Source organism: Plecotus auritus (assembly GCF_963455305.1).
Source record: "Plecotus auritus genome assembly, chromosome: 9".
Lineage (NCBI taxonomy): Eukaryota > Metazoa > Chordata > Mammalia > Chiroptera > Vespertilionidae > Plecotus > Plecotus auritus.
In genome coordinates, this window is record NC_137783.1 from 9,475,364 (window position 1) to 9,501,082 (window position 25,719).

The following is a 25,719-nucleotide window of genomic DNA, read 5'->3' on the forward strand; positions in this document are numbered from 1 at the left end:
GACGTGAGGAGTACCAGTTGCCAGCCCTGAGCCCAGCTGCAGAAGACGGAGCAATGATCTAGGTGTTTCCTAGGAGTTTGCAACAAATGTATGTAAAGGAGTGGACTGAGTGGCTCCAAGAATGAATTATGTTGAATATGGAGATGTGCTGACTAAATACATCTTCAGGGAATGCGTTGTTGCCCCTTTGCTAGGATCACTATCACCAGCATCATCCAGCTACCAGCACTTGCAGGCATTGCTTTAGCTCTGGAGAATTTCATAACCCACAGCCCTATGCTCCTAGGAGTGACCCTCACACCCTCACACAATGACGGATCAAGGCCTATTTCACCCCGTGAGCAACAACTCTGATGGGCACTGAGGCTGCTAGGTGGACTTGATCTTTCCCTCTGCCCAGTCCAGCGTCTTCCTCCCCTTCCCCAGGACCTAATCAGTACCCTAGACACCGAACTCTGTCCCAGGGTTTGCTTTCAAGAGAACCCGAAAGGTGACAGGGCGCTTCGTCGCCACAGTATAACCTAACCCATTCTGACTGACACAATACAATCAATGCATTTTCCTAAAATAGCTGGCAACTGGTTTTCACTCATAAAATTGTCTGGGAAGAATAGAAGTTAACTTTTACGCTTATGAAAAGCTGGTCGGGAAGCAGTTTTTGCATCTATAGACACAGTATCTCCTGCTTGCTGGTATTTGCCCGCCTGCCAGAAACTGTCAACACAATGGGGAGGGAAAAGATAGAGCAGTTGTTTCGAACAGACTTCCACGTATCCCTTCCAGCCTTTTCAATAACGACGAGACACAATGATGGGCGAGATCAATTCTGCTGCTGAGTTTTCACATTCTTGATCAGGAGTCTCTATAAAACTTAGATTGGTTTTCTTGTAAGATGTGGAAGTTATCAAACGCCTTAAAGCTTGATATTAAATTAATATAAGTTGTTTACATGCAGTCTATTCCCATTCTCACGTTTGAAAGTCTCTTACATTATTAATCTGTCTGACTACAACCTATAATTATGTTTTTTATCCAAGGCGAAAATATGTTTCCAGAACACTCAGGTCATTATCACTTCATAAAGAGTTCAAGGCTGGACAAATTAAAGCAAATTCCACACAGTTATTGACATCATGGAAACTGAAAGAAATACCATTCCACAACCACAGAAAAGCCACACAGGAATAAAGAACAAAGTGTAATTTACACTCTGGAATACAGATTATTTTTAAAACATGTGTTACCATGTGCTAATATTAATTTACACACTGTACACTCAATACTTACAAAATCAAAAAAATAGAATTACTATTTTCGCAAACTCAAATTTCAGAAATCAGAATGTTGTGCTGTCAGACTACTGACCTATGAAGGGCCACATAATTCCATTAAGAACTGGCACTGGAATTTAGATACTGGTTTATTTTATCAATATGCATAAACAGTACAAGTGGAAAATACACATTCATTGGCAAACTTTTCTACAAAGACTCATAGTTTTTCATGAAAATATACTTCTGTAATGCTTTAAGGACACATTTTAATACAAGTTCATAAGCCAGTCTTAGTTGCATACTTGAAATACGCTAAAAAGAACACAAAGGTTGTGTGTACAGGACTCAAAAGTAGATGGATGTAGAGAAAAACCTATTAACCATTTTAATACCTTTGCAATAAAAACCAAATTTCTGGATGTTGCCTAAAAATTTTTCCACCAGCCCTTTAATGATGGTGATTCACTGGGTTTTTCCCCAGTAGTAAAGCCTTGCCTAATATTCTAAACTCTAATTATCGCATTCTCAGAGTTTCTCTCTGAGTTTTGTCTCCCGGCACTCATTCAATAAACAGTTATTTAATTTTTACTCTCTGCTAGGCAAAGTGGGCATCACTGTTTGACTTTCAATATTGATTGAAATTATTTTACAGGGTTTTAACATACAATGCTATTTCCTGTTGACTTTAATAAACAAGTCTTAATGTAATCAATTATATTGAATCATGCTTAAATTCCTAGAATAAATCCTACTTGGTCATCATTTATTATACTTTTAAAACACTGTCTCAAAATTCACTTAGATTTTAAAGTGTTTCAATTCATGAAACTCTTTCTCACTTGTAAATTGTTAAAATCTCCCATCAAAACACCTAAGTGACACTCAGGAGGTGTGAAAAACAAACTTCCCGATTCCTTTTGACCCACTGACCCTAGCAAACTAACTTTTATGACAATATTTATTCTCCACAGCCAACTGGTTTCAAACTATAACTATGTCTAATGACCAACCCAGCGGATATGTTTTTCCCATTGCATCTTTAGCCTCATTATGTATCAGAAGGTTATCTTTACCAGGAAGATCATTTTAGTCTTCAACCAAGTGCAGTAATAATACCGCTAACAATAACAAACATTTTAAAGTTTTCACATTTAAAATCTGACTTCAAGATAGATTCACAAACGAGAAGAGTAAGTAGAACATCGTGGTGTGTGTTATAATCCAGCCAGTCTTGTTCAGCAGCCGTGGCCCTTCGCAGCTGCGCTCTGGTCGCTTTTTAAAATGTAGCTGCCCAGTGTCTAACCTAAGAGAATCAAATTACATAGCTTTTCCCCCTACAACCTTCAAATGAGATGCCAAGATACAGGCATGTTTGAAAACCACCATGTGCTTCTCCATCTAGCATGTATAGTATAATGGGAACTATGAGGGCAAGGTTATATCCTCGGAGATTAACACCATTCACTATTTAAAATTTTCTGTGGCAGTAAAGTTGAAATAGCACATTTTATAGCAATGAAAAATTAGTATGAGCACAAATATTCCTATTTGTTTAAACATGATATAACACAAGGCAATCAGCTTAAGTGTTCAGGTATGTTCCAGTTAAATATGCCATAGAAGTCCTAGGGAACTGCACCAAAATTAAAGTCCTAGGGCTCTGTACCACAGAGAAAAATTAGCAAGATGGCCTTTTCTTTCTTTTCAAAACAGATTTATTTTATTGGTTCATTATGTAATGACTGTATTTTATTTCCAGAAAATATACTGCATAAGGAAAACAAATTCTTTTAGAAGGCATTTCCTGAAATCTGAAAAACTTTTCCCAGGAAAATATCCCAACATTCGATGCTACAAAACTAAGAAGAATAAAAACAGATTTGGGGGGAGGGGGGGGGAATTTATTGGGAACTCAACAGACATAATCAAATAAGATCAAATAAAAATATTTATCCTATGTTGAATTGTATGTTGTGTTATGTTTTTTGTTGTTAGTGTTAGCACAGGGCAAAAAAATCCTATGTTAAATTATTATATTATTTAAAATATGTTATTCTTCCTTTAATCTGAACATTTGCTTGAAAAATGAAACTGATATTTGACTCTATCTCTCCACATTATTAAGAAACATCATTAAACATAATGTTTCTGATAATCTGTTACCAAAATTAAGAACATACTTTGGACCCAACCAAACAGCACAGTATATTCAAGTGAAAAGACCAGCACAAGTTTTAGTAGTTACAAAAGCTGGATCCGCTGCTTACTACTGCTTACTACCCACATAGCTTTGGGCAACTGCCTTTCACTCTCTTCAGCTTAATATTCTGGAAATAAATTTATCACCTCGTTACAAGGTTATTAGAGAGGTTACAGGTGTTCGTATATAAAGCCCTTAGCCCTGAGCATAGTGCCTAGCTCTCAGAAGACACTTAGGAAAAGTGATTAGAATAAAGGTAATCTAATATCTCTCTCTCTCTCTCTCTCTCTCTCTCTCTCTCTCTCTCTCTCTCTCTCTCTCTCTCTCCCCCCCCCCCCAATCTCAAACTAACACCTCAATGTTTTCCCACCTCAGCAAGCCTCTTTCATACATAAAGCCTAGAATACGATAACCACGAACAATATGGAAGAAATTAAAATAAATTCCCAATATGTAGCTACAAAAAGAGCTCAATAATTTTTTCATTAAAGCACAGAAAGTGAGTGGAAGCTCCTAGAATCTGCAAAAATTAAAAGTTCAAAATCTCACTTGACAGATTTTTAACAATAACAACAAATTCTACACTTTTCCTACGGTTGTTTGTTTGTTTTTCTTATAAGAAAAGCAAACAAAACTGTCATCTACCCCCAGAGAGCTAAGCTTACTATCTCGCCACCACAGGCAAAGCAGTATGTCTACAGTCCCAGCCCGCAGTGAAAGCTCGCAAGCCAGCCTCCTTCGGGACTTCATCTGCTGTTTTTCTGGATCCCAGGCTGATTTATAAGCCTTCTAAAAGCCGAGACGATCCCGTTTCCATCATGAATCGGCACTTCCAATTATTATTTCAAAAAAGTAAATATTTAATTATTTAGGATCTAAAAATCCTGAAGACACATTCTTTATAAAGATGACTCACAGATGACACGCTTAGAGTTAAAATACATACTTAACTTTATTACTAGGAATTACTTTCTTCCAAACAAACTTAAAATAGTTTAAAATCAAAGTGTTTATTAAGAGTCTTAATTTCCTTTATATGCTACCACTTAAAATAATTTTCCAAAGTAGATTATGTGCCTTTTTGGAGTTTAAAAGCAAAAGTATACTTCTTACATCTATTGAATGTGTTATTCTTGGGTTTCTTTTATTTTTACTTATCAAAATGATTCTTAACAGCTTAAAATTGGTATATCACTTTACACCATCAATGAAAGGTGCTCTAAAGTATTACTAACTATATGTTAAATATCAGCTAGGTTTTATCTAAAATATGATATACAAAGAAAATATGTTTTCACTACAATAGTCTACTGCATAGCTTAATTCAGTCTTTAAAAAAATATATTCATTTAATATTCAGAAATTGGTAGGACTAGAGATAACATAATTAAAATTAAATCAATTGTATTAATGCACTGTATTTCTGGTTCTCTGCAAAAGATTATTCCATTACTTCCATTCCTACTTCTGTTTCCATTTTGTCCCAAAATCATATTTCTTTAGCTCCACTATCTCTATATTCCTTTCTCTAATTCTATCAGCTTTCTATATCAAGTACATATATCTTGTGAGTTTAGTTTAAATGCATCTTTACTTATCCCCACTATATCTAAAATGCTTGCATTACCTCTATTTATAACTTAATTTGATAGTGCTCTATATCTACACTTTATCAAAACTAATGGTAACAGTCAAACAAAATAGACTGATATAGTGCTCATGTAGTAATATGATATAGAAAAGCCTTCAACAAAGACATTCAAACCCAGACTTCTCAATTCCCCTGTCTCCACCACTGATTCACCCCCGTCCAATATTCTCCTGGCCTTATACTCCTACTATGCTGGATTTAGAGAGAATTCCACTCATGATCTGTCACTGAATTTATCGCTCTAAAGTGACATATACACATGCTATCAAGTAATGTATTAGAGAATCTCTACATGAAAAGTTTCTGATATTTCCTACTTTGTACAATCCTAACAGATACATACCTATGTCATATGCCAGGAAATCGGCAGAAAAACATTTTGCACCGTTACTCAAGGAAGTGTCATTATGGGTATTTCCTCCAAAAATAAGCATAGCTCCATTGATAAGAACAGCTGAATGAAGGTATCTGGCAAACCCACTTTCTTTCAAAATAGTCCTACAGGATAAAATTTAAAAATGTATTACAAAAGATAAAAAGACCTCCCTAATTTTATATATATATATTATATAAAGGATCTAATTTGCATATAGAATTTTCCTTGGAAGTGTGAAATAACATGCTCAATTTTTAATATATATGTCCTCTAAACTTCAAGTATTTTAAAAAATATAAAGGGCCTCTAAATTTCATATTTTTAGAAAGATATTTCCAGATTCACAGTACCTTAAGATGCTTTGACAAAGCACAATATTAAAAATAATTGCTAATGGTTTTATAATAATTTATATTTTAATTTTGTTTTCATTTATAAAAGTAGGAAGCAAGTATTCTTAAAACTAGAGGACCAATATCATCAGTTTTAAATATCAAATAAGAAGTTAAATATAGTAACTTTAAACTATATTAAAACTACATAACTCATATGGATCCTATAATACACCTTTAACTTTTTAAGTATAATATAACATACAGAAAAGTAGGTATATCATAAGTCTAAAGTTCAATGAATTCTCACAGGATGAACATAATTAAGTAACCAGCACTCAGATTTAAATAAATACACACACACACACACACACACACACACACACATATATATATATACATATATATATAAATATATATATACCACTATTCTGATGTAGCAAAGATTTGCATTGCTCTCTTTGTACTTTACAAAATGGAATCATATATTTTGTATTCATATGTATATTCTGTTGCTCAAGATTGTTTTTGAGCTATATTCATATATTGTTTATAACTGAAAATCACAATGATTTTTGAGAAACATTAAAAATAATATAAATGTTATTTTATTTAATTAAAGTACAACTGAGAGAAAATGCTACCAATATATTTTCACTATCATATTTCACCTGAATGAACTGATATATAATAAAGGTGCATGAGGATATGAATCAATGCTTTATAAATGCCCTAAATCAATCCCTGGTACAAAGAATCAGAATGTAAACAGTACATATAATATAGTTAGCAAGGTATATACAGTATCTCAAAAACCACGGGTTATAATACCAATTAATGGTTAAAGAATATGGAGCAGTCTTCCAGAATGGCAATATAAGGAGTTCAACAAACATTCTCCCCAAGGAAAGAACTATAATTCATCAAAAAGATAAAGAACAACCATTAAGGGTCCAAAAACTTTTTACTAAGAGCAACCATAAATATTTACTCAAGAATATCTACTAAATTTTAATAAGAACAACAGACCATTATTTCTAACCCATTACCTGCTCCCATCCTCCCCCCCCCCACACACCCCCCAGCACAGACCCAGTTCAGCAACACAGTTCACCCCAAGCAGGCATGTACAGCCAAGACCAGAGAACCCCTCCACCCTCAGCTCCCAGTCCAGGCCACTGGGTCTCACCAGGAGAGGAGAGGGGCAAGGCCTCTCATGTCCCCAGCTCTGGGTGGCGTTCTACTCAAGGAGAAAGCGTGAGAGGTCCGAGTGCTCACCCTCTAACTCAACGGGTAGAAGCTAAACAGCAGGACCGGCAGGCTAAGAAGACCAGGGCCACGCAGTCTTCGCCCCTCCTCACTTACTGGGCAGAGGCTCCTTGCCAAAGAGGCAAGCTGAGAAGAGCAAAGGCTACCCCCGACCCAGGGCCCCGCACAAAGAGCAGTGGTGTCACACCAAGAGGAACGGGTTACTCATCCCACAATTCCAAAACCTGGCATGAGCTCTTCCAAGAGAACTGACTGTATATGGAACAGAGAGTGGGCAGTTAAGGGAACTTTCAAAAACAAGGGAGGTTTTCTTGGGTAGCAATTAAAGAGATAGCTGGTAGCTCCATGAGAACAATAGCTCAAACACCAGGTAAAAGTTTACCTGAAGGAGAGGGGATGGGGGAAGGAAGATGAGGACAGCTAATAAGAGCCCAACAGGGACTGAAATTGAAATCAAATGGACTGTGGAGCAATTTATGCCCCAAAGCATTGTTGAAACTAAGAGAGCAATCAGTCAGGAATTAGTGGAGGCTGTCTGGTTGATGTGACACAAACAGAAACAGAGAGCTTAACAGAGAACTCAGGGGGAAAGTCAAGGAGGCCTGCTAAAGTTACGGCCATCCCAGGGAGACTGTGTGTATCCCCTCTCCCCCCACCCCCCTCCCAGGTGGCCTCCTCCCAGGAGCAACATCACAGGATAATGCATTTGGAGGAAAGAGACTTTGCTGAAAGAGTCCAGCCAGGTCACTAAAAAAATAAAATTACAACAGCCCCAGGGAGTGGGGGAGTCACAGAATCAGGATCTAGAGTTGCTACACTATATTATCTAAAAGGTCTAGTTCTCAGGGCAATCTATTACATGCAGCAAAGAAGGAAAGTGTGACCCAGGTGGAGGAAGAAAGAGAACAAAATGCCTTTGAGAGGGCCCAGATGTCGGATGAGCCAAAAGACTTCAAGACAGCTATTATAAATATCAGAATTACGTTACAAATACATTCACAAGCTTAGAGGCAATGTCTGCCGACAGGACACTAAAGGAAGTTCTTCAGTCTTCAATCGATTATTCCAATGCAGAGTGCTGGCAAAGGCAATCATGTAATTAGAAAACAAAGTAGGGTGCACATTTCTTTTCCTAATAAATTTGAAAAGCAATTGTGATAAACCAGTATACATATATAACTGGTCTGTTGAGCTTGTAACATATAGAAATGTAATATACCGGGAGTGGGCAAAGGGAAGCTTAGAGTTGTGATGTTCTTTTGAGTGAATACAGCTATGGTAACCATCATAACCTGCATGTCTTTTTCCATACAGACAACTGTAAACCTACTTTTGCCCACCCTGTTTTTGACAATTAGAGCACAAAGGGAGGGATGGAAGGAAAGCTCTGTTAAAGTAAGGAAATGATGCCAAATAGTAACTCAAATCAACAAAAACAAATGATAAAATAAGCCTGCAAAAATATTCAATAACTTGTATATGAAACAAGACTAAATAAGAACATGTATACTATAATTATTCATAATAGCAAAAATCGGCACAGCCCAAATATCCACCCACAGAGGAATAGAGAATTTTTAAAGGTGCTATGTTCCCCCAGTAAGGGTATCTCACACAGGATAATTCTGCCAGCGACCCTATCATACTTCCCTAACCCATTCACCCTTCCTCCCTCCTAAATGACCATTCTGTACTTTGTCTTCCCCCGTCCAGCCTCAGTCTTCCAATAAATATCACCCATTCTCACTCTCAACTGATAATCCCACTTCCTATTTCACTAAGAATAAAAAAATAAATCAAAACTTCCACAAACTCTCACCCATCTACCCACTTATCTGCAACTGCATTCATATAACCTACCTGCCCTCCTAATCCTGTGAATAAGCTGTCTAGACTCCTAGAGGCCGGCCTGTGTCCACTAGATCCCACTGCCACTTGTTTTCTCAAGTACATCCTGCTAGCAAGTTCTTCCCTTACTTGCATCCGTGTTTTTAACATCGTCTTGATCTTTCCTAACAGCCAACAATTATTTCTCCAATGTTAAAAAAAACAGCTCTCTTGTCCTCACCTACCTGACCCTCTTTACCCTATTTCTCTCCTTCCCTTCTAACTAAGCTCCTCAGAAAAGTTGTCAATACCTTTCTCCAATTCCTCTTCTCCCATCCTGACTAGACTCACGAGGATCAGAATGTCACTCTACCACTCCATGGGTTCTCCTATCGAGGTCAGCAAAACACCAGTTTGCCAGGTTCTCTGAGCTTTTCTTAATCCTCACGTCACTGCCTAGCAGCACCTCCTGACAAGCTTTCTCTCTCTCTCCTTGGAAACCCACTCCTGGCTTCTAGCTTTCCTGGTTTCAGGCTAACTCAGTAACTGCTTATTCTCAGTCTCTTTTTCTGATTGTTCATCCTTCTCTCTCCAAGCAGAAACGTAGTATCCAGATGCCCAAACTCCTATATCCAGCCACCTAGTTGCATATCCACTAGGATGTGTAATATGAAGCTCAAATTAAATAAACCTAAACCCGAGCTTCTAAATCTTCCTTCACACCAAACCGACTCCTGCGACCAAATTCATCATCTCCATTCAGGCCGACTCCATGCTTTCAGGTCGTCCAAGGCCTGATTCCACTCTATTTCCAATCCCTTAGTCTATGCAATCTGTTGGCTCTGCCTTGAAAATTCAACCAGTTCTCATCACCTCACATTGCCTCCCTGGTCCCAGACACTATCATCTGTTTCTTCAGTTATTCCAATCGTCTCCTAAAATGGTCCTCTTACTTCTGCTCTTGTATCATAATCACAACACGGCAGCCAAAGTGATCCTGTAAAGACCCAAGTCAGAGCATTTCACATCTCCACGCAAAACCCTCCACTGGCTTCCCACATCAGAGTAAAAGTCACAATCCCTATAATGACCCCTATGACTCTGGATGACAGGGTTCCCCATTCCCACTCTAAGGTCATTTTCTCCCACGTCACCCAACGCACTCTAAGACCCTTTAACCCAGCAATACTGGCCCCTGGCTATTCCAAAGGATAAGCATAGTCCCATCTCAACCAAGGCTTTCCCTAGCTTCCTCTCTGCCAGAACCTCTCCCTCAGATGCAGGCATGGCTCATCCTCTCATCTCCCTCATGTCTTTTTTTTTTTTAAATATATTTTATTGCTTTTTTACAGAGAGGAAGGGAGAGGGATAGAGATTTACAAATATCAATGAGAGAGAAACATCGATCAGCTGCCTCCTGCACACCTCCCACTGGGGATGTGCCCACAACCAATGTACATGCCCTTGACCGGAATCGAACCTGGGACCCTTCAGTCCACAGGCCGACGCTCTATCCATTGAGCCAAACCAGGTAGGGCTTCCTTCATGTCTTTAGCCAAATGTGTTCTCAGTGATGTCTTCCCGTACCACCCTATTTAAATGGAACACCCTAAAACCCCCTACCCTCTTTCCATGCTTTCTTCTTTCTCCACAGTATTTATTACCATTTTACTTATTTCCATTTTGTCTGCCTCTCCTTATTAAAACATATTTCCAAAACATAAAGTTGATGTTTAAACAGCTCCCTAAGAAAAGCATGCAATGTTAAACAATACATGCAAAACTCCAAAACTGACAAGCTAATGATGTGTTTGCATATACATACAGAAGGGTAAAAAAAAACCTATAGAGAAAAGCAATGAAACAATTAATACAATAGGAATACGGTTACCTCTTTGGGGGATAATGAAGGGAGAGCCAACATGGAGGCACATGAGGGCTTCCTGGGTATTGTAATGTCCTCTTTCTGGGCTCGGGCAGGTAGGGTGTTTACTTCATTATTGTTCTGAAACTACACGTGTATGCTTTCATACAGCCTGTTGTCCATATGCAGTATTTCCAAGTTTATAAAAGACCACTAAGAAAAAAATAAGTACTGCATGGCTCAAAACTACCTTAAAAGGTAAAGCTATAGAAATAAATATTTCTTTAAGTGATCAATATGTGATTTTAACTAGGCATTCCAAATCTCACAACATATCTTGCTGGTTATAAAGACAACAATCATTTTCACCTATATAAATATTTTATGCTCATTTTAATAAATATCCCCTGCTATACTATTCCTTTATTATCTGTATTTCTATTATTTCCCACATATACATGTAGGATAAAATTTTAAGTTATCTGTCTCCTTTACTGAGGAAGTCTTGGGATTATTTCTAATACAGTGTTTGATACAGAGTTAATGATTCTTGTTAAAGAGATTTCAGACACTCATTATGCAGAGAAATAAGCAAGGATGAACACCATGAATAGTATGTTCATCAATATTTACTAAAATTTAAGTTAACTAATAACATTTATAAAATTTTTGTTTCACTTTCCAAACCTGACAGCTGTGTTTTTAGAGAAATCACAAAAACTCACAATAAAGCAATAAAATAGCTGTGAAAAAATTAAATGTAAAAAAATAATAATAATAACCTCCCATTGCATCAAATTTAAAGAGCTAAAAAAATCATTTTTAATAATATTTCATTGGTGCGGGATTTTAGGCTAATGGGCTTTTTTTTAGCTACCTAACGACACCATGTCTTCTAGATTTCATTTTTTTCAAGTGTTGCTCCTTTGTAGGAAATATGCCTTTAATTACCTTTGGCTGCTTTAACATTTTTCTCTTCCTGTTTGGGATACCATCAGTTTAACTGTGACATTTCTAAGCATCAGCTTCTTTGTACTTATCCTACTTGGTGCTCATAGAACTTCTTCCATTTGTGACTTGATGTCTTGTCACTTTTGAAAATTATCAGTATTAAGACTTTAAACAGTGTTGTATATTATTTTCTCACTCTTCTTCTAGACTCCATTTACATGCATGTTAGACCATTTCCACATATCCCTTATAATGGTTTCCCTCTTTAATTTTCTGTTTTTGTCTTTCTGTATTTCAGTATGGGTTTTCCTTGACCTATCTTCCATTTCATTAATTCTCTCCTCGGCTGTGTCTAACTTGCTGTTAAACCCATCCAAAGAATTCTTAATTCATTTAATGTATTTTTCATTTGTATAATTTCCATTTGATTCTTTCAGTAAAGGTTTCCAGTTGTCTACCTTATATTTTAGTTCCTTGAAAATAAGTTCTAATCATTTTAAAGTTTCAGAAAACACTGTTGTCCTTCAGGTATGTTTATAATAGCTATTTTTTCCAATTCTTGTTTTTTTTTTTCCTAAGCCTTTTTTAAATTTTAAAACAGATACTGCACATGATATACTGAAGAAATAATTTGAGGCTCGGTGTATTATTATCTTCCTCAAGCGAGAACTGCCTTCTGCTCCACCAACTGGTTGGGCTACGCACAGATCACCATAACCCAATGAAGGACTGTGATGGTTCAAGGTGAGCTCATCGCACCCGCAGGTTTAGAACCTCAGGGACCACACTAAATCCTTAAGCATGTAGCCAGACCCCTCTTCCTTAGCACATCTGAAAATCCAATTTTGGTCTTCCACATTGATTGATATATCCCTGATCAGTTTCTCAGACAGTTTTCTGGATTTGTCATTGTCTCAAGGACAAAAGTTGGACAAAATGCCAATCTTACCTCCCTGGACATTCTACCTCTCCCAGATCTTGATCCACAAATTCTCAGTTCCTTACTTGTTAACTGATGCCTTCAAATGATGTAATTCCTAATATTTTTTCAGTGGAAATAATAGTTCAAATAACCCATAAAATATAATTCCTCCAAACACACATTTTCTATTATTTCAACAAAGTGGTATATTTACCAAACTATACCTACAAACAATAAACCCACTTTTGATGTGGCAAAATTTAAAATTAGTATGTACAATGGACACATAATAGTAACATTTTAAAATTACATATTTGACAAATGAAACTGATACACACTATAATCCACATATAATAGCAAACCTGAAAAATAAGCAAACAAAAAGTAGAAAAACTTTAAGAATGCTACAAATAGATATATACCATTTTAGTTCTCACTGATAATTTTACAAATCTTTTTTTTTAAATGGAGAACCCAAGAAAATAGTAGAGCATCATATGTATCTATAACATATTTGTAATGAGGTGCTCAAAATAATTTACAAATTATTTTATTAAATTCTCCTAAGGGACAAGTATACAGTGTTACTTGTGCATATGCTAAAATTGCCAAGACTGATCATTATATTCTTCTATGCAACATTTCACTATGGGAAATTTTCAAGTAGATAATCATGTAAGATCTGATCAAATTTCATTATGTAGTAAACAACAACTAACTCTCTCATTTTGATTTCATTCAAATAATACTCGTACTTCTCTTATCCATTCACTTTAATAGTTCTTTCCCTGAGCACTACTATGCCCATTATTATTAATGTGAACTATGTGGCCTCTATCTTGCAGAAGCAGTTACCTTTTCCTTTTTGATATGACACAGTATCTGTCATATATGCAAAAATATATTAAGCAAGTTGACGGTGCCTTAGTTACTACACAATTCCTCTTTTTATCATAGCAAAAAGTCAATGAGAAATGTTAGCAATATTAAAATAGGAAATAAAATGCAATGTATAGATTACCTAAAACAAAAAGGTATTTTATTAATGTTAATAGTTATAAAAATATAAAGAATAATACTTCATTTTATTAGACTAAAAATAATGAAAATTAACAAGGTCACCTAAAGAAGTCTTAATTTTTTAAAATTCCATCTTTCTTCAAATAAAGTTAAAAAATAGAATATATGTTTGAAACTGAAGGGGGGTATAACAAATCACAATTTGGTAAAAAACTGTATTTCATTTCACATAAAGGAATGTGTGCTAAAAGTTTAAAAGAATGTGTAGTATCTTAAAAAAAAAGAAATCACTTTCCTGGTTAATCAATCAATAATAATACTTCAAATACAAAGAGAGCATATGGTTATGAATAGGAAATTTACTAAACAGGAAACACAAGTGGCAAATGAACACATAAAAAGATGCTTACTCACTGCAGTAATCGGGATATATGTATTTAAATATCAGTATCATTCACACACATTACTCTGGCAAAAAGGAAATATCCTCACCTTTATCAAGCGATAGTGAGAATAAGGAGGAACAGGGACACTCATACCTTGCTGGTGGAAACACACATTACCACCGTCACTTGAGGAGCAATTAGGCACCAGGCAGTAAATTTGAGGATATGAACATCCTCAGATTCACCATTTCGTTGTTAAGTACATACGCTAGAGAAACTCTTGCATTTGTGCCTGAGCAGACCAGTATAAGACGTACACTGCAGCATTTTTATAACAACAAACAAAGGAAAATCTAGCTAAATGTCACAAGCTTTGTATTTCACAGGAAATGAGATAATAAAACTGAAGACATGGTTTTAAAATTTACAAGTGGCAATAAAGTATGAGTGCAAAGTAGAACAAATCCCAAGACAGATAATAACAATCCTAAAAGTTTGGTAAGCAAAACTTCCTGTCTGAATTAAATGTAACATCAGCACCGATAAGCACAAGTAACTGCAATGCTGGTCACCCCTAACTGCCCTCCCCTGCAGGCCTGGTCACCCCTAACTGCCCTCCCCTGCAGTTCTGGTACCTCCCAACTGCTCTCCCCTGCAGGCCTGAGTCCCCCCCCAACTGCCCTTCCCTGCAGACCCAGTCACCCCCAACTTCCCTCCTCTGCCGGCTGGGTCACCCCTAACTGCCCTCCCCTGCAGGCTTGATAGCCCACAACTGCCCTCCCTTGCAGGCCTGGTTCCTCCCAACTGCCCTCCTCTGCTAGCCATCTTGTGGTGGCCATCTTGTGTCCACATGGGGGCAGCCATCTTGTGTGTTGGAGTGATGGTAAATCTGCATATTACTCTTTTATTAGATAGGACAGAGGCCTGGTGCATGGGTGGGGGCCAGCTGGTTTGCCCTGAAGGGTGTCCTAGATCAGGGTGGGGGTTCCCTTGAGGCGTGGGGCAGCCTGGGTGAGGGGCCTGTGGTGGTTTGTAGGCTGGCCACACGCCCTGGCGACCCAAGTGGAGGCCCTGGTATCTGGGGTTTATTTATCTTCTACAATTGAAACTTTGTACCTGGAGTGGAACCAAACCTTCTGCTTGCTCTGTGGCGGCAGCCATTTCTATTGGGATTTACGTATCTTCTATAATTGAAACTTTGTAGCCTTAAGCGGAGGCCTGGGCCAGCCAGGGTGTGCGGAAAGCTTGGCTTCCTCCATTGCCGCGGGCAACCCTAGCCTCCTGCTCTTTCCAGCTCCGTGGCTGCCACCATTTCTGTTTGGATTTATGTATCTTCTATCATTGAAACTTTGTAGCCTTGAGTGGAGGCCTAGGCCAGCAAGGACAGGCGGAAAGCTTGGCTTCCTCCATCGCCGGGGAAACCCAAGCCTCCCTCCTGCTCTCTGTGGCCGTAGCCATCTTGGTTGGGTTTATTTGCATATTCGTTCCAGAGTGGCTAGTGGGCGTGGCTTGTGGGTATAGAGGAGTGATGGTTAATTTGCATATTACTCTTTTATTAGATAGGATAAACTATAACAGTGACACATTTTCCCATCATACTTCTGGCCTCGTCTACTCACCAAGTCTTAGTGTTCACTTCATACTTATAAAGATCATCCACCAATCCATACTTGTTGCCTGGCAATGCTTTATAGCCTCCATGAACATAAATGGACTTTGTTATTTCATCATACACACTGGTATGACCATATCCACCTTGAACAATAGCGCCTTTAGTTTCTGAAACCAGCCAAGTGTTTGATGCTATAAGAGAAAGAAGGTAAATCATAAATTTCTAGTATTTAAAAATATAACTAATATGTCATCAAACCACCTAGTTAATTATAATGCCACCTTTTTATAAGTAAGGTATACTTAATATTCATTTAATCAAGAAGCAATTATTAAATCTGAGCTAGTTACTATGTTAGGTGCTAGGGGTTCAAGATGAATAAGACTGGCCTTTCTGTAGATCAAACTCTGAAATACTGAAAATGCCAAACTTGTGTGTGCAAGAGGAAAAAGAAAACTCTATTCTCAAATACATTTCTGTACTTGTAAATAACTCTGGGAAAAAAAAAGCTGTAATGAATAGTTTATGAGCACCTACATGTAAAGGCTCTGAGTTACTCACTGATATTACAAATATAAAAAAGGATGTGATCTCTGCCCTTAACAAATTCTGTGCTGTCTTTATCACTTCAAACAGGCATTGAATAATAAAAAAAGAAATCCCTGGAACATCAGAAAAGGTCAATAAATACAGCAGAAATATGAGTACCACTACCCTTGCCCTCTGTGAGATTTCTAAATCATAATTGATGAAGAAAACAAAAACCAAAGCATCATCTGATACTCAAGCCAATGGCATTAAAAAGTGGGGAAGATGAGTGGATCTAAATGAAAGTAAGGCTGCCATACTTCCCTTGAAGGTTTAAAATGTTGATACTAGGCGATTATGATTAGTTACATGTGTGTATTTTTATATCCAGAGCAACCTCTAAGAAAACTATACAAAGAAATACACTCAAGAATAATATAAGTATACCAAGGTGAAATTCTAAGTTGTTTAAGAAGAAAGAAAACGGAAACAGAGGCACATAGACACACACACACACACACACACACACACACACACACACACGCACGCAGAGGAAATAAAACAAATAATAAAACAGCAAACTTAGGTACAGACTTAGTATATGTAAATTGTGTCAAAATTCAAAGTTTATTTAAAGATATATATTCACCTTACTAGGAACGAATAATTCATCATGAAATAACAGTATTTCACTCAACTATTACTGAAACATTAAAAAACGTTAAAAGTGTAATAGCTATGAACACATGTCTAACACCGAAGAGTGTCCTCTGTCCTCTTAAATACCAGCGCAGCCCTTCTCAAGGTCTGGTCACTAGCAATTCAGTCAAGGAACCCACAGATGACATGGTAGTTTCAGATGAAAAACTAAGGAAATGGTTTTGTTCAGATACAGGTGATAAACTTGAAATGTAAAATTAATTATAATCCACATTCTCATTATATTTTTATTTTACATTTAGAAATGTACACTTGCTACAAGAAATCATTTTGGCTCTGTAAACATTCAAGATTCACTTGCAACATTTTTTGGTCAATTCCTAGAATGATGGCAAAGAACTTGTACTTAATACATGATCATTCACCCAACAAAAGGAAGAGCTAACTAAATCCTTAGATGCCAGAATCATGACTCAAAGCAATGATGGGCTGAAACTATTCTAACAATAAAGGTCAAGCCCTCACTGATGTTAAAACAGTAAGTAGACAAACGCGGGACAGAGTGACCTCACTTCACAGCAAGCACTTACATAAAAAGCAGGAACTAAAGTCCAAGGAAGAAGCTCTGTTGCCTTTAGACTAGCTACAAGTCCACAGAGTATTATTAGTATAAAATATAAATTTAGGTTGCATTAAAAATATTAATAAAATATCAACTTTAGAACAAGGGCACGTAATGGTGTCACATGAGGTACCACACCACACTCTATGAAGCTCTGTGAAGTTTGAATGGGTCATTACAAAGTACAGTCTGTCCACAGAGGGTGGGAAAGATGACAATGTGTATTTTATATAATCCTTTGACTAGCTGCATGATCAATGGCCAGTTGTGTGAGACATCTGTCCTCAATTCCTTTATCTGTAAAATGGGGTTAAAAGAGCATATATTTTGCATGTTCACTTTGAAGAGATAGTATGTATAAAGTGTTTATAATACCACCTAGCATGGAGTAAGGCTTCAGTAAACGTTAGCTGTTGCTATTATCATTATTTATTAGAAAATATCCTTTACATCACTAGTGTCTGTACTACTATAAGATATTAATATTGTTAATAACATATTAATGAAACCTTAAAATGTGAATACTAGAAGAACTAGGGATGCTCATCTAAAGAATAAAAATAAATGAAAAATAACATATTTCAAACTATTTGCAGGGCTAGTATGTGGAAGAACGACTAAATTTCATTTGTGGGGTTCTACATGGCCATGAAAAAATTATAACTGCATATTCCTTCTTAATATAAATTCTTACATTTAAATACGTAAGACAACAGAATGGCTGCCTGTTAGGGACTGACATCTCTACCACTGTAGGAAAGTAAAGCAGAGATCGAAAGACCAGAATTTTCTGCATCCTAAATGCACATTTACTAAAACTTTTTAATCTAACTCATGCACATTTTCAAATATATACACTGAGTGGCCAGATTATGATCTCTGAACGCTTAATAATAATCTGGCCATTCAGTGTATATCCTATATAATAAAAGGCTAATACACAAATTGTCCCCTCGACCAGGAGTTTGACCAGCAGGCAGGCCGGCCAACCGCCCATGTTCCCTCCCATTGGCCAGACTGGCCGAACCCCATCCATGCACAAATTCATGCACCGGACCTCTAAAAAATATATACATACACATACACACACATACATACACACACACACACACACACACACACACACGCACACACACACACACACACTGAATGGCCAGATTATTATGCGTTCAGAGATCATAATAATCTGAAAACTCAGTGTATATTTATGTAGTTTATAAACAGTTTTAAAAGCACATTATTTAATAACTAGAGGCCCAGTGCACAAAATTCATGATTTGGGGGGGAGGGGTCCCTCTGCCCGGCCTGCACCCTCTCCAATCTGGGTCCCTCTTGCAATCCAGAACCACTGGCTCCTAACCGCTAACCTGCCTGTCTGCCTCATGCCCTTAATTGCTCCCTGGCTGGCCTAATGGCTTGAACTGCTCTCCCCTCCTGGCCTGATCCCCCCTAACTGCTCATCTGCTCTCCCCTCCTGGCCTGATTCCCCTAACTGCCTATCTGCTCTCCCTTCTTCCCCATGCCCTTCAGACCCCCAATGCAGGCATGCTGAGAGCTCTCCGCCGTGGCCCCACCCCTGTCCTGATTGGTCATTACGTGACAGCATCCCAGCCAATTTGCATTATTTCTCTATTATTAGTATAGACTTTATTTATCAAAACTAATGTCTTTTGTGATATTTTCTGAGACATTGAGAAAATTTTTAAAAACGCATACAATCTTAGCGGCAGCCTTTGTCACAAAGACGTAGCAATTTATTGAAACATTTTACTTACTGCATTGAAATTGTTTTACTTTACCTAGTAAGTCCTGTAAAGTTCTTCACAAATGAAATGCAGCAACCAATGCCAGGCCTACTTTAAGCACAGTGAAAGTCCATGCTTTATGATTCCGAGGACGGAATTATTTTTAAAGGGGAGATTTCTTCTATTGAAAATGCCTAATTCTCACCACCTACTACGCCTGTTCTATAGATCAACACTTTTAAACACCAGTTTGCTGAAAAGCAAAATTCCATCCGCAGTTGAAATTCACCAGAGAATTTTGAAAAATACGTAATGTTAAGAACTGAAGAGAGTCACATAGAAGAAAAAATTCACTTCCTAGAAAAATCATATCTAATGGTTTTCAAATCGAAAAAAAAAAGTTAACATAAAATGACAATGATGGCTTCCCAACTACTCCTCTCAAAATCTGAAAGCATGAAAATACTAAAGCAAAACATTAATATTATACTAACCTTGAGACTCACATTGAAGTTCTTGGAAAGTTTATGAGGTATCGCTAACTTAAAGTGAAGTAAATTTCCCTCAGGACTAACCCAGAAGAGCTTTATGGTCTAAGTTAGTAAAACGATCCAATAATTCTCCTCTGAGATTTATAGATTCCCTAAGAGCCATCATTCAAAGAATAGCAGAAAGGACAAAGTGATGTTTCTTTTACCACCAGAACAAGTTCACAGGAATTCTTACAATTTCAGTTCCAATATATGTCCTATACAACCAAATATAAAAAACATATATCGACTTCCTCTAATCTATGTTTAGCACTTTATTTGAAAATAATTTCAGCCCAGCCAGTGTGGCTCAGCGAGTGACAGTGACATTTTTTTTTTTTAAATAAATCTTTATTCAGATTATTACAATTATTTCTCCTTTTTCCCCCCATAGCTCCCCTCCACCCCTTTCCCACCCCACCTTCTGCCCTTACCTCCCCCCCACTGTCCTCATCCATAGGTGTATGATTTTTGTCCATTCTCTTCATGAACCCCCCCATACCCCTTTCCCCCTGAGAATTATCAGCCCACTCCCTTTCTATGCCCCTGATTCTATTATATTCACCAGATTATTCTGCTCCTCAGGTTTTTAATTCACTTGATTTTTAGGTTGGCTTGTTGATAGATATGTATTTGTTGTTCATAATTTTTTCTCTTTACTTTTTTCTTCTTCCTCTTCTTTAAGAATACCTTTCAGCATTTCATATAGTACTGGTTTGGTGGTGATGAACTCCTTCAGCTTTTTCTTATCTGTGAAGCTCTTTATCTGCCCTTCAATTCTGAATGATAGCTTTGCTGGGTAGAGTAATCTTGGTTGTAGGTTCTTGCTATTCATCACATTGAAAATTTCTTGCCACTCCCGTCTGGCCTGCATAGTTTCTGTTGAGAAGTCAGCTGACAGTCGTATGGGTGCTCCCTTGTAGGTAATTAACTGTTTTTCTCTTGCTGCTTTTAATATTCTCTCTTTGTCTTTTGCTCTTGGCATTTTAATGATGATGTGTCTTGGTGTGGTCCTCTTTGGATTCCTTTTGTTTGGGGTTCTGTGGGCTTCCTGGACTTGTAAGTCTATTTCTTTCACCAGGTGGGGGAAGTTTTCGGTCATTATTTCTTCAAATAGGTTTTCAGTATCTTGCTCTCTCTCTTCTTCTGGCACCCCCATAATTCTGATGTTGGTGCGCTTGAAGTTGTCCCAGAGTCTTCTTACATTATCTTCAACTTTTTGGATTTTTTTTTTTGCTTTTTGCTTTTTCGGTTGAGTGTTTTTTGCTTCTTTGTATTTCAATTCTTTGACTTGATTCTTGTGTTCCTCTATTCTGTTTCTGGGTCTCTGTATAATATTTTTTATTTCAGTCAGTGTATGTTTAATTTCTAGTTGGTCCTTTTTCATATCTTCGAGGGTCTCGATATATTTATCGGCCTTTTCTAGGATATTCTTAAAAAGTCTTATAACGGTGGTTTTGAATTCTATATCCAGTCGTTTGTTTTCCTCCATTTCTTTCGTTTGTGATCTGATTCTTTGACCCCGCATTTTCACTGAATCCCTGAGTTGGTAAGGTAGATATTTGTGCTAGGTTTCCAATATGGCCCAGTGGGTCTGCTTCCCCAGTTAACCTGAGGTGGACACTCTTGGTGCACCCCTTTGTGGACTGTGTGTACAGCCTTGTTGTAATTAAGTCTTTATTGTTGTTGGTATCACTGGGAAGAATTGACCTCCGGGCCAGTTGGCTGTAAGGATCAGCTGTGTCTATGCTGGGAGAAGCCCGGTGCTGGAGACAGCCTTATAGGATTAGACTTGCCAAATTGCAATAGCCTCTGTGCTCAGCTTGGATGGGGTGGAGTCTCAGTCTTGGCTTCCTGTCAGCCTTGCCCTTGCGCGCATGTGCGCTTTCAGTCCTCCGCCTTCCCCAGCTCGAGTCTCCGCCTGAGAGTCCAGACTCCCCCCACAAGAGCGTGGGTCCCCAAGGGCTCGCCTGGAACTGGGGTTCACTGCAGTCAGAACTGGGGCTCGGTGCAGTCAGAATCCTCTGACTCCCCTCCACTAGGGAAAGCCTGTGGCAACCCCCGCAGCCTTTGTGCGCACCGGCGCGGCGCGTGTGCACACTTTCAGTCCTCCGCCTTCCCCGGCTCCCGAGTCTCCGCCCGAGAGTCCAGACTCCCCCTACAAGAGCGTGGGTCCCCAGGGGCTCGCCTGGAACCGGGGTTCACTGCAGTCAGAACTGGGGCTCAGTCAGGATCCTCTGACTCCCTTTCACTAGGGAAAGCCTATGGCTACCTCCGCAGCCTTTGTGCGCACTGGCCCGTGTGCGCCTTCAGACTTCTGCCTTTCCCAGCTCGCGGTCCGAGGCTTCCTTCCCCCTTCCGCCAGAGGAAGTCAGCCAAGCTCTCAGCCGCCCTTCCTCTCTGCGCGCACAAAGCCCCTTTGCCGTACCTCCAATTCTCTGTGAGCTTTTCTTCTTCCTTCTAGTTGTAGAATTTTCACTCAGCCTGCTTTCCTGTGGTTCTGGATGGTGTCCGTTCTGTCTTTTAGTTGTAGTTTTGAAATTGTTGTGCGAGGCAGCAGTTTAGGTGTTTACCTATGCCGCCATCTTGGTTTCTCCTCGACAGTGACATTTTTTAAGAATAAAATTCTCCCCCTTTTAAAATAAAAGATTCCTCCTTTGAAGTTTGTATGATACTGCATGATGATCAGATTTAGGTATGTATTCCCACTCAGAATACTATAAGCCAGGGGTTGACAACCTATGTCCGAGGGCCAAATAATGGCCTGATGCTCATTTCTGCAAATAAAGATTTATTGGCACAAAGGCAAATTCATTCACATACATATTATCTGTGGCTTGCTTTCAAATTTCAATGGCAGAATTGAGTAGAAGAAACAGAGACAAAATTACTGAAAAAAACTAAAATACTTGCTATCGGAACCTTTATAGAAAAGTTTGCCAAGCCTGCTTTACGTGATGTTTGTTTCAGCAGTAGCATATCCAGAGGCACGCAATGTCCAATTTCCCACGGCTCCTGATGCGAATTTTAATCACCTATTCAAGGTACTGACATAGTTGCTATTTCCCCCTGCACCATATAAACAATCTGTGGGGAAGACACTTCAATACCAAGCACATCACACCAAAAATGCATCATCTCCCCCACAGATTTAGCATCCAACAATGCCAGTCTGCACTCTGCATAAGAAAGAGAATGCCCCTCAGCACTATTTGTGTCTGTTGGTCTGTCCATTATCAGGTGCTAGCTCATGGATTATATTTTTCACCAGATTATAATTTATTACTTGCTTAAATTATTTTGATGCTGAAATCGCTCCAAGCTGACACAGGACTGTATCTTTGAGGACCCATCACTTTCTGGGGCAATTCCTTCATTTGGGAGAACAAGACGTGCCAGGCTCATCTTTGCTGTCCCTGCCACCGCCTTACCATCAGCCCTGACTACTCATGGGAATGTTATTAGAAACCGGATCTGGGAAAGTCAGTGATCAGTGCGATCACTACCAGGGTGTCTTAGCTTCTAGGCCATTTCGGAAGTATCTACATCTTTCTGTCTGTCTATCTATCTATCTGAACATCAGCTCACACTGATGCCTCTAATTCCATCTCATTCAGAAGGATTCTTCCTTGCCCTCCCCATTTCGCATCTATATCTCCTATCTTCCACACTGAGAACTTTAATTCCTAATATCAACTCATTTTTTCCATCTAACAAAACACCTAAAACAATTTCAAGTGCTTCACCAAAACCTTCCAAAAACAACCCTAAAAGATTTATTTGCAATTCTTCCCCACATCCACACCTAGACAGAGGCCATTCTGTCAAACATTATGTTAAAAAGCCACTTGGATTTGTTCGTCTCTCTCCCTATCAGAATGGTTGTTATTCATTTGAAACATGGATGAGTGAAATAAATACACCTAATAATTACAGATGGAATATTCTATATTTTGTAAATAAGGAGATGTTCTCTTTGTTCATTTGAAGACTTCTTAGAAAGAATGGGACATCTATAATAATAAAGGTATAATATGCTAATTAGACCAGACATCTGAACGACCTACCGGACATCATTCTAGACATCCTTCCGGACAAAGCTGCAGCGGGCAGGGGCAAGGCAGAGGCGGTTAGGGGCAATCAGGCAGACAGGCGAGCAGTTAGGGGCAATCAGGCAGGCAGAGTGGTTAGGGGCCAACAGGCAGGCAGAGTGGTTAGGGGTGACCAGACAGGCAGGCGAGTGGCTAGGGGCGATCAGGCAGGCAGGCGAGGGGTTAGGGACGATCAGGCAGGCAGGCGAGGGGTTAGGGACGATCAGGCAGGCAGGCAGGCAAGAGGTTAGGAGCCAGTGGTCCCGGATTGTGAGAGGGATGTCCGACTGCCGGTTTAGGCCTGATCCAGCAGGGATTCCTTGGATATCCCCCGAGAGGTCCCGGATTGCGAGAGGGTGCAGGCCGGGCTGAGGGATACCCCCACCCCCGTATGAATTTCACACACCAGCTCTCTAGTATAAAACAACAGTCTTCACAAATAGTTAGGCCTGCTCAAAACAAACAAACAAAAAGCAGAAAAACTAAAATTGGACCCAACAGAACCTTACTGAATACCAAGAGTTAAATGGCTTCCCTTCTTCTCCTTCCATTTTTAATTGCATCCTTTCTACTTGGACAAAACACATAACATTTGCACGCTAACTGTCTACTGACATCTCCACCCTTGTTTTAGTCTTAGCTCTAAAATTAAATGTTCTCCATCAGTCTTTTACCCGAAGTGTTCCCATTCATCGCTTCCTGAGATGGAGCTTATTCCCTAGGAGAGGGGTTGGCAAAGTACAGCCCAGGGACCAAATCCAGCCCACTGTTCTGTACATCCTGTTTTACTGAAACACAGCCACGCTCCCTCGTTTACGTACCGACACGGCTGCCTGTGTACCGCTTCAATGGCGGAGCCGAGTAGTGACAACAGATACCGGGTAGCCCATAGCGCCTAAATTACTTATATCTAGACTTTTACCCAAAAAGAAGTCTGCACCTTTCTACTTGAGCAGATTTCTGAGGGGAGGCCACATAGCGACAGAATTTTCTGAGTCTGGCATCTCAAACTGTTTTTTTCTATAGCCTTGACACTTGAAGGACAGTGTGGCAAGATATAAAACCCTTAGTCTATCCTTGCTTTCCTTCAGTCTCCTGAAAAAGTTGTTCCATGTTTGCCTAGATTTATGTTGCTTTTGAGAAATCTGATACTAACCTAATCTCTTGCCCTTATAAAATATTTCATCTTTCTGCTGGAAGAGCCTGAATATTTTTTCTTTTTCTTTTAAAATATAGTATTTTTATCAAGGTGTTTCAAAATTGCTTCTGTGGATGATTTTTGACAGGTATCCAACCCAACAGCTCATGCACAGGAGAATAGATAAGTGAATTGTGGTGGAGTTATACAATAAAATACAGAAATGCGAAGGAGTTAACTGGTAAGTCATAACAACACGGGTGAACCCTGGTTAAAAAAAAAAAAGAAAGAAAGAAAACCTCAGAAAACTGCATAAAACGTTATTTCCTTTTTAAAAATTCAAAAACAAGTGAACAAAACAGTATGTTATATAAGCATACATGGATATGTGGTAAAGCTATTTTTTAAAACAAATATATAATAAAAAATTCTGGATTTCAGAATAGTGGAGGCAGAAAACTTCTGAAAAATAAAAAATGAATAAGCATGATTAGAAAGAGAAAATTAAAGGGATACAGTAAATGGCTATGCTTTTTAAAATAAATATCCTCTCATCAAATATACTTTGGGGGTGGTTTTATTAGTCGGACATGATTATTCTGATATTAATGTAAACATAATTATAAAGAGAAAAATTACAAGCAATATCCAACAAATGGTTATGTTTTTTAATAAATAGAATGTATAGACAAACAAGAGTGCTATGTATTTTAAAAAATAC

General features: G+C 38.5%; 1 protein-coding gene across 4 annotated transcripts in view; it reads right to left on the minus strand.

Annotated features, from left to right (window-relative positions):
- The window catches only part of ATRNL1 (attractin like 1), a 485,649-nt gene that overhangs the window by 400,886 nt on the left and 59,044 nt on the right, over positions 1-25,719 (minus strand). For all 4 annotated transcript variants that reach the window (XM_080641695.1, XM_080641694.1, XM_080641692.1 and 1 more), the window contains exons 9-10: positions 15,692-15,875; positions 5,469-5,623 (exon numbers count right to left, since the gene is read on the minus strand). In XM_080641695.1, coding sequence (XP_080497821.1) covers positions 5,469-5,623; positions 15,692-15,875 — 339 coding nt within the window. The remainder of the gene's footprint in view (positions 1-5,468; positions 5,624-15,691; positions 15,876-25,719) is intronic.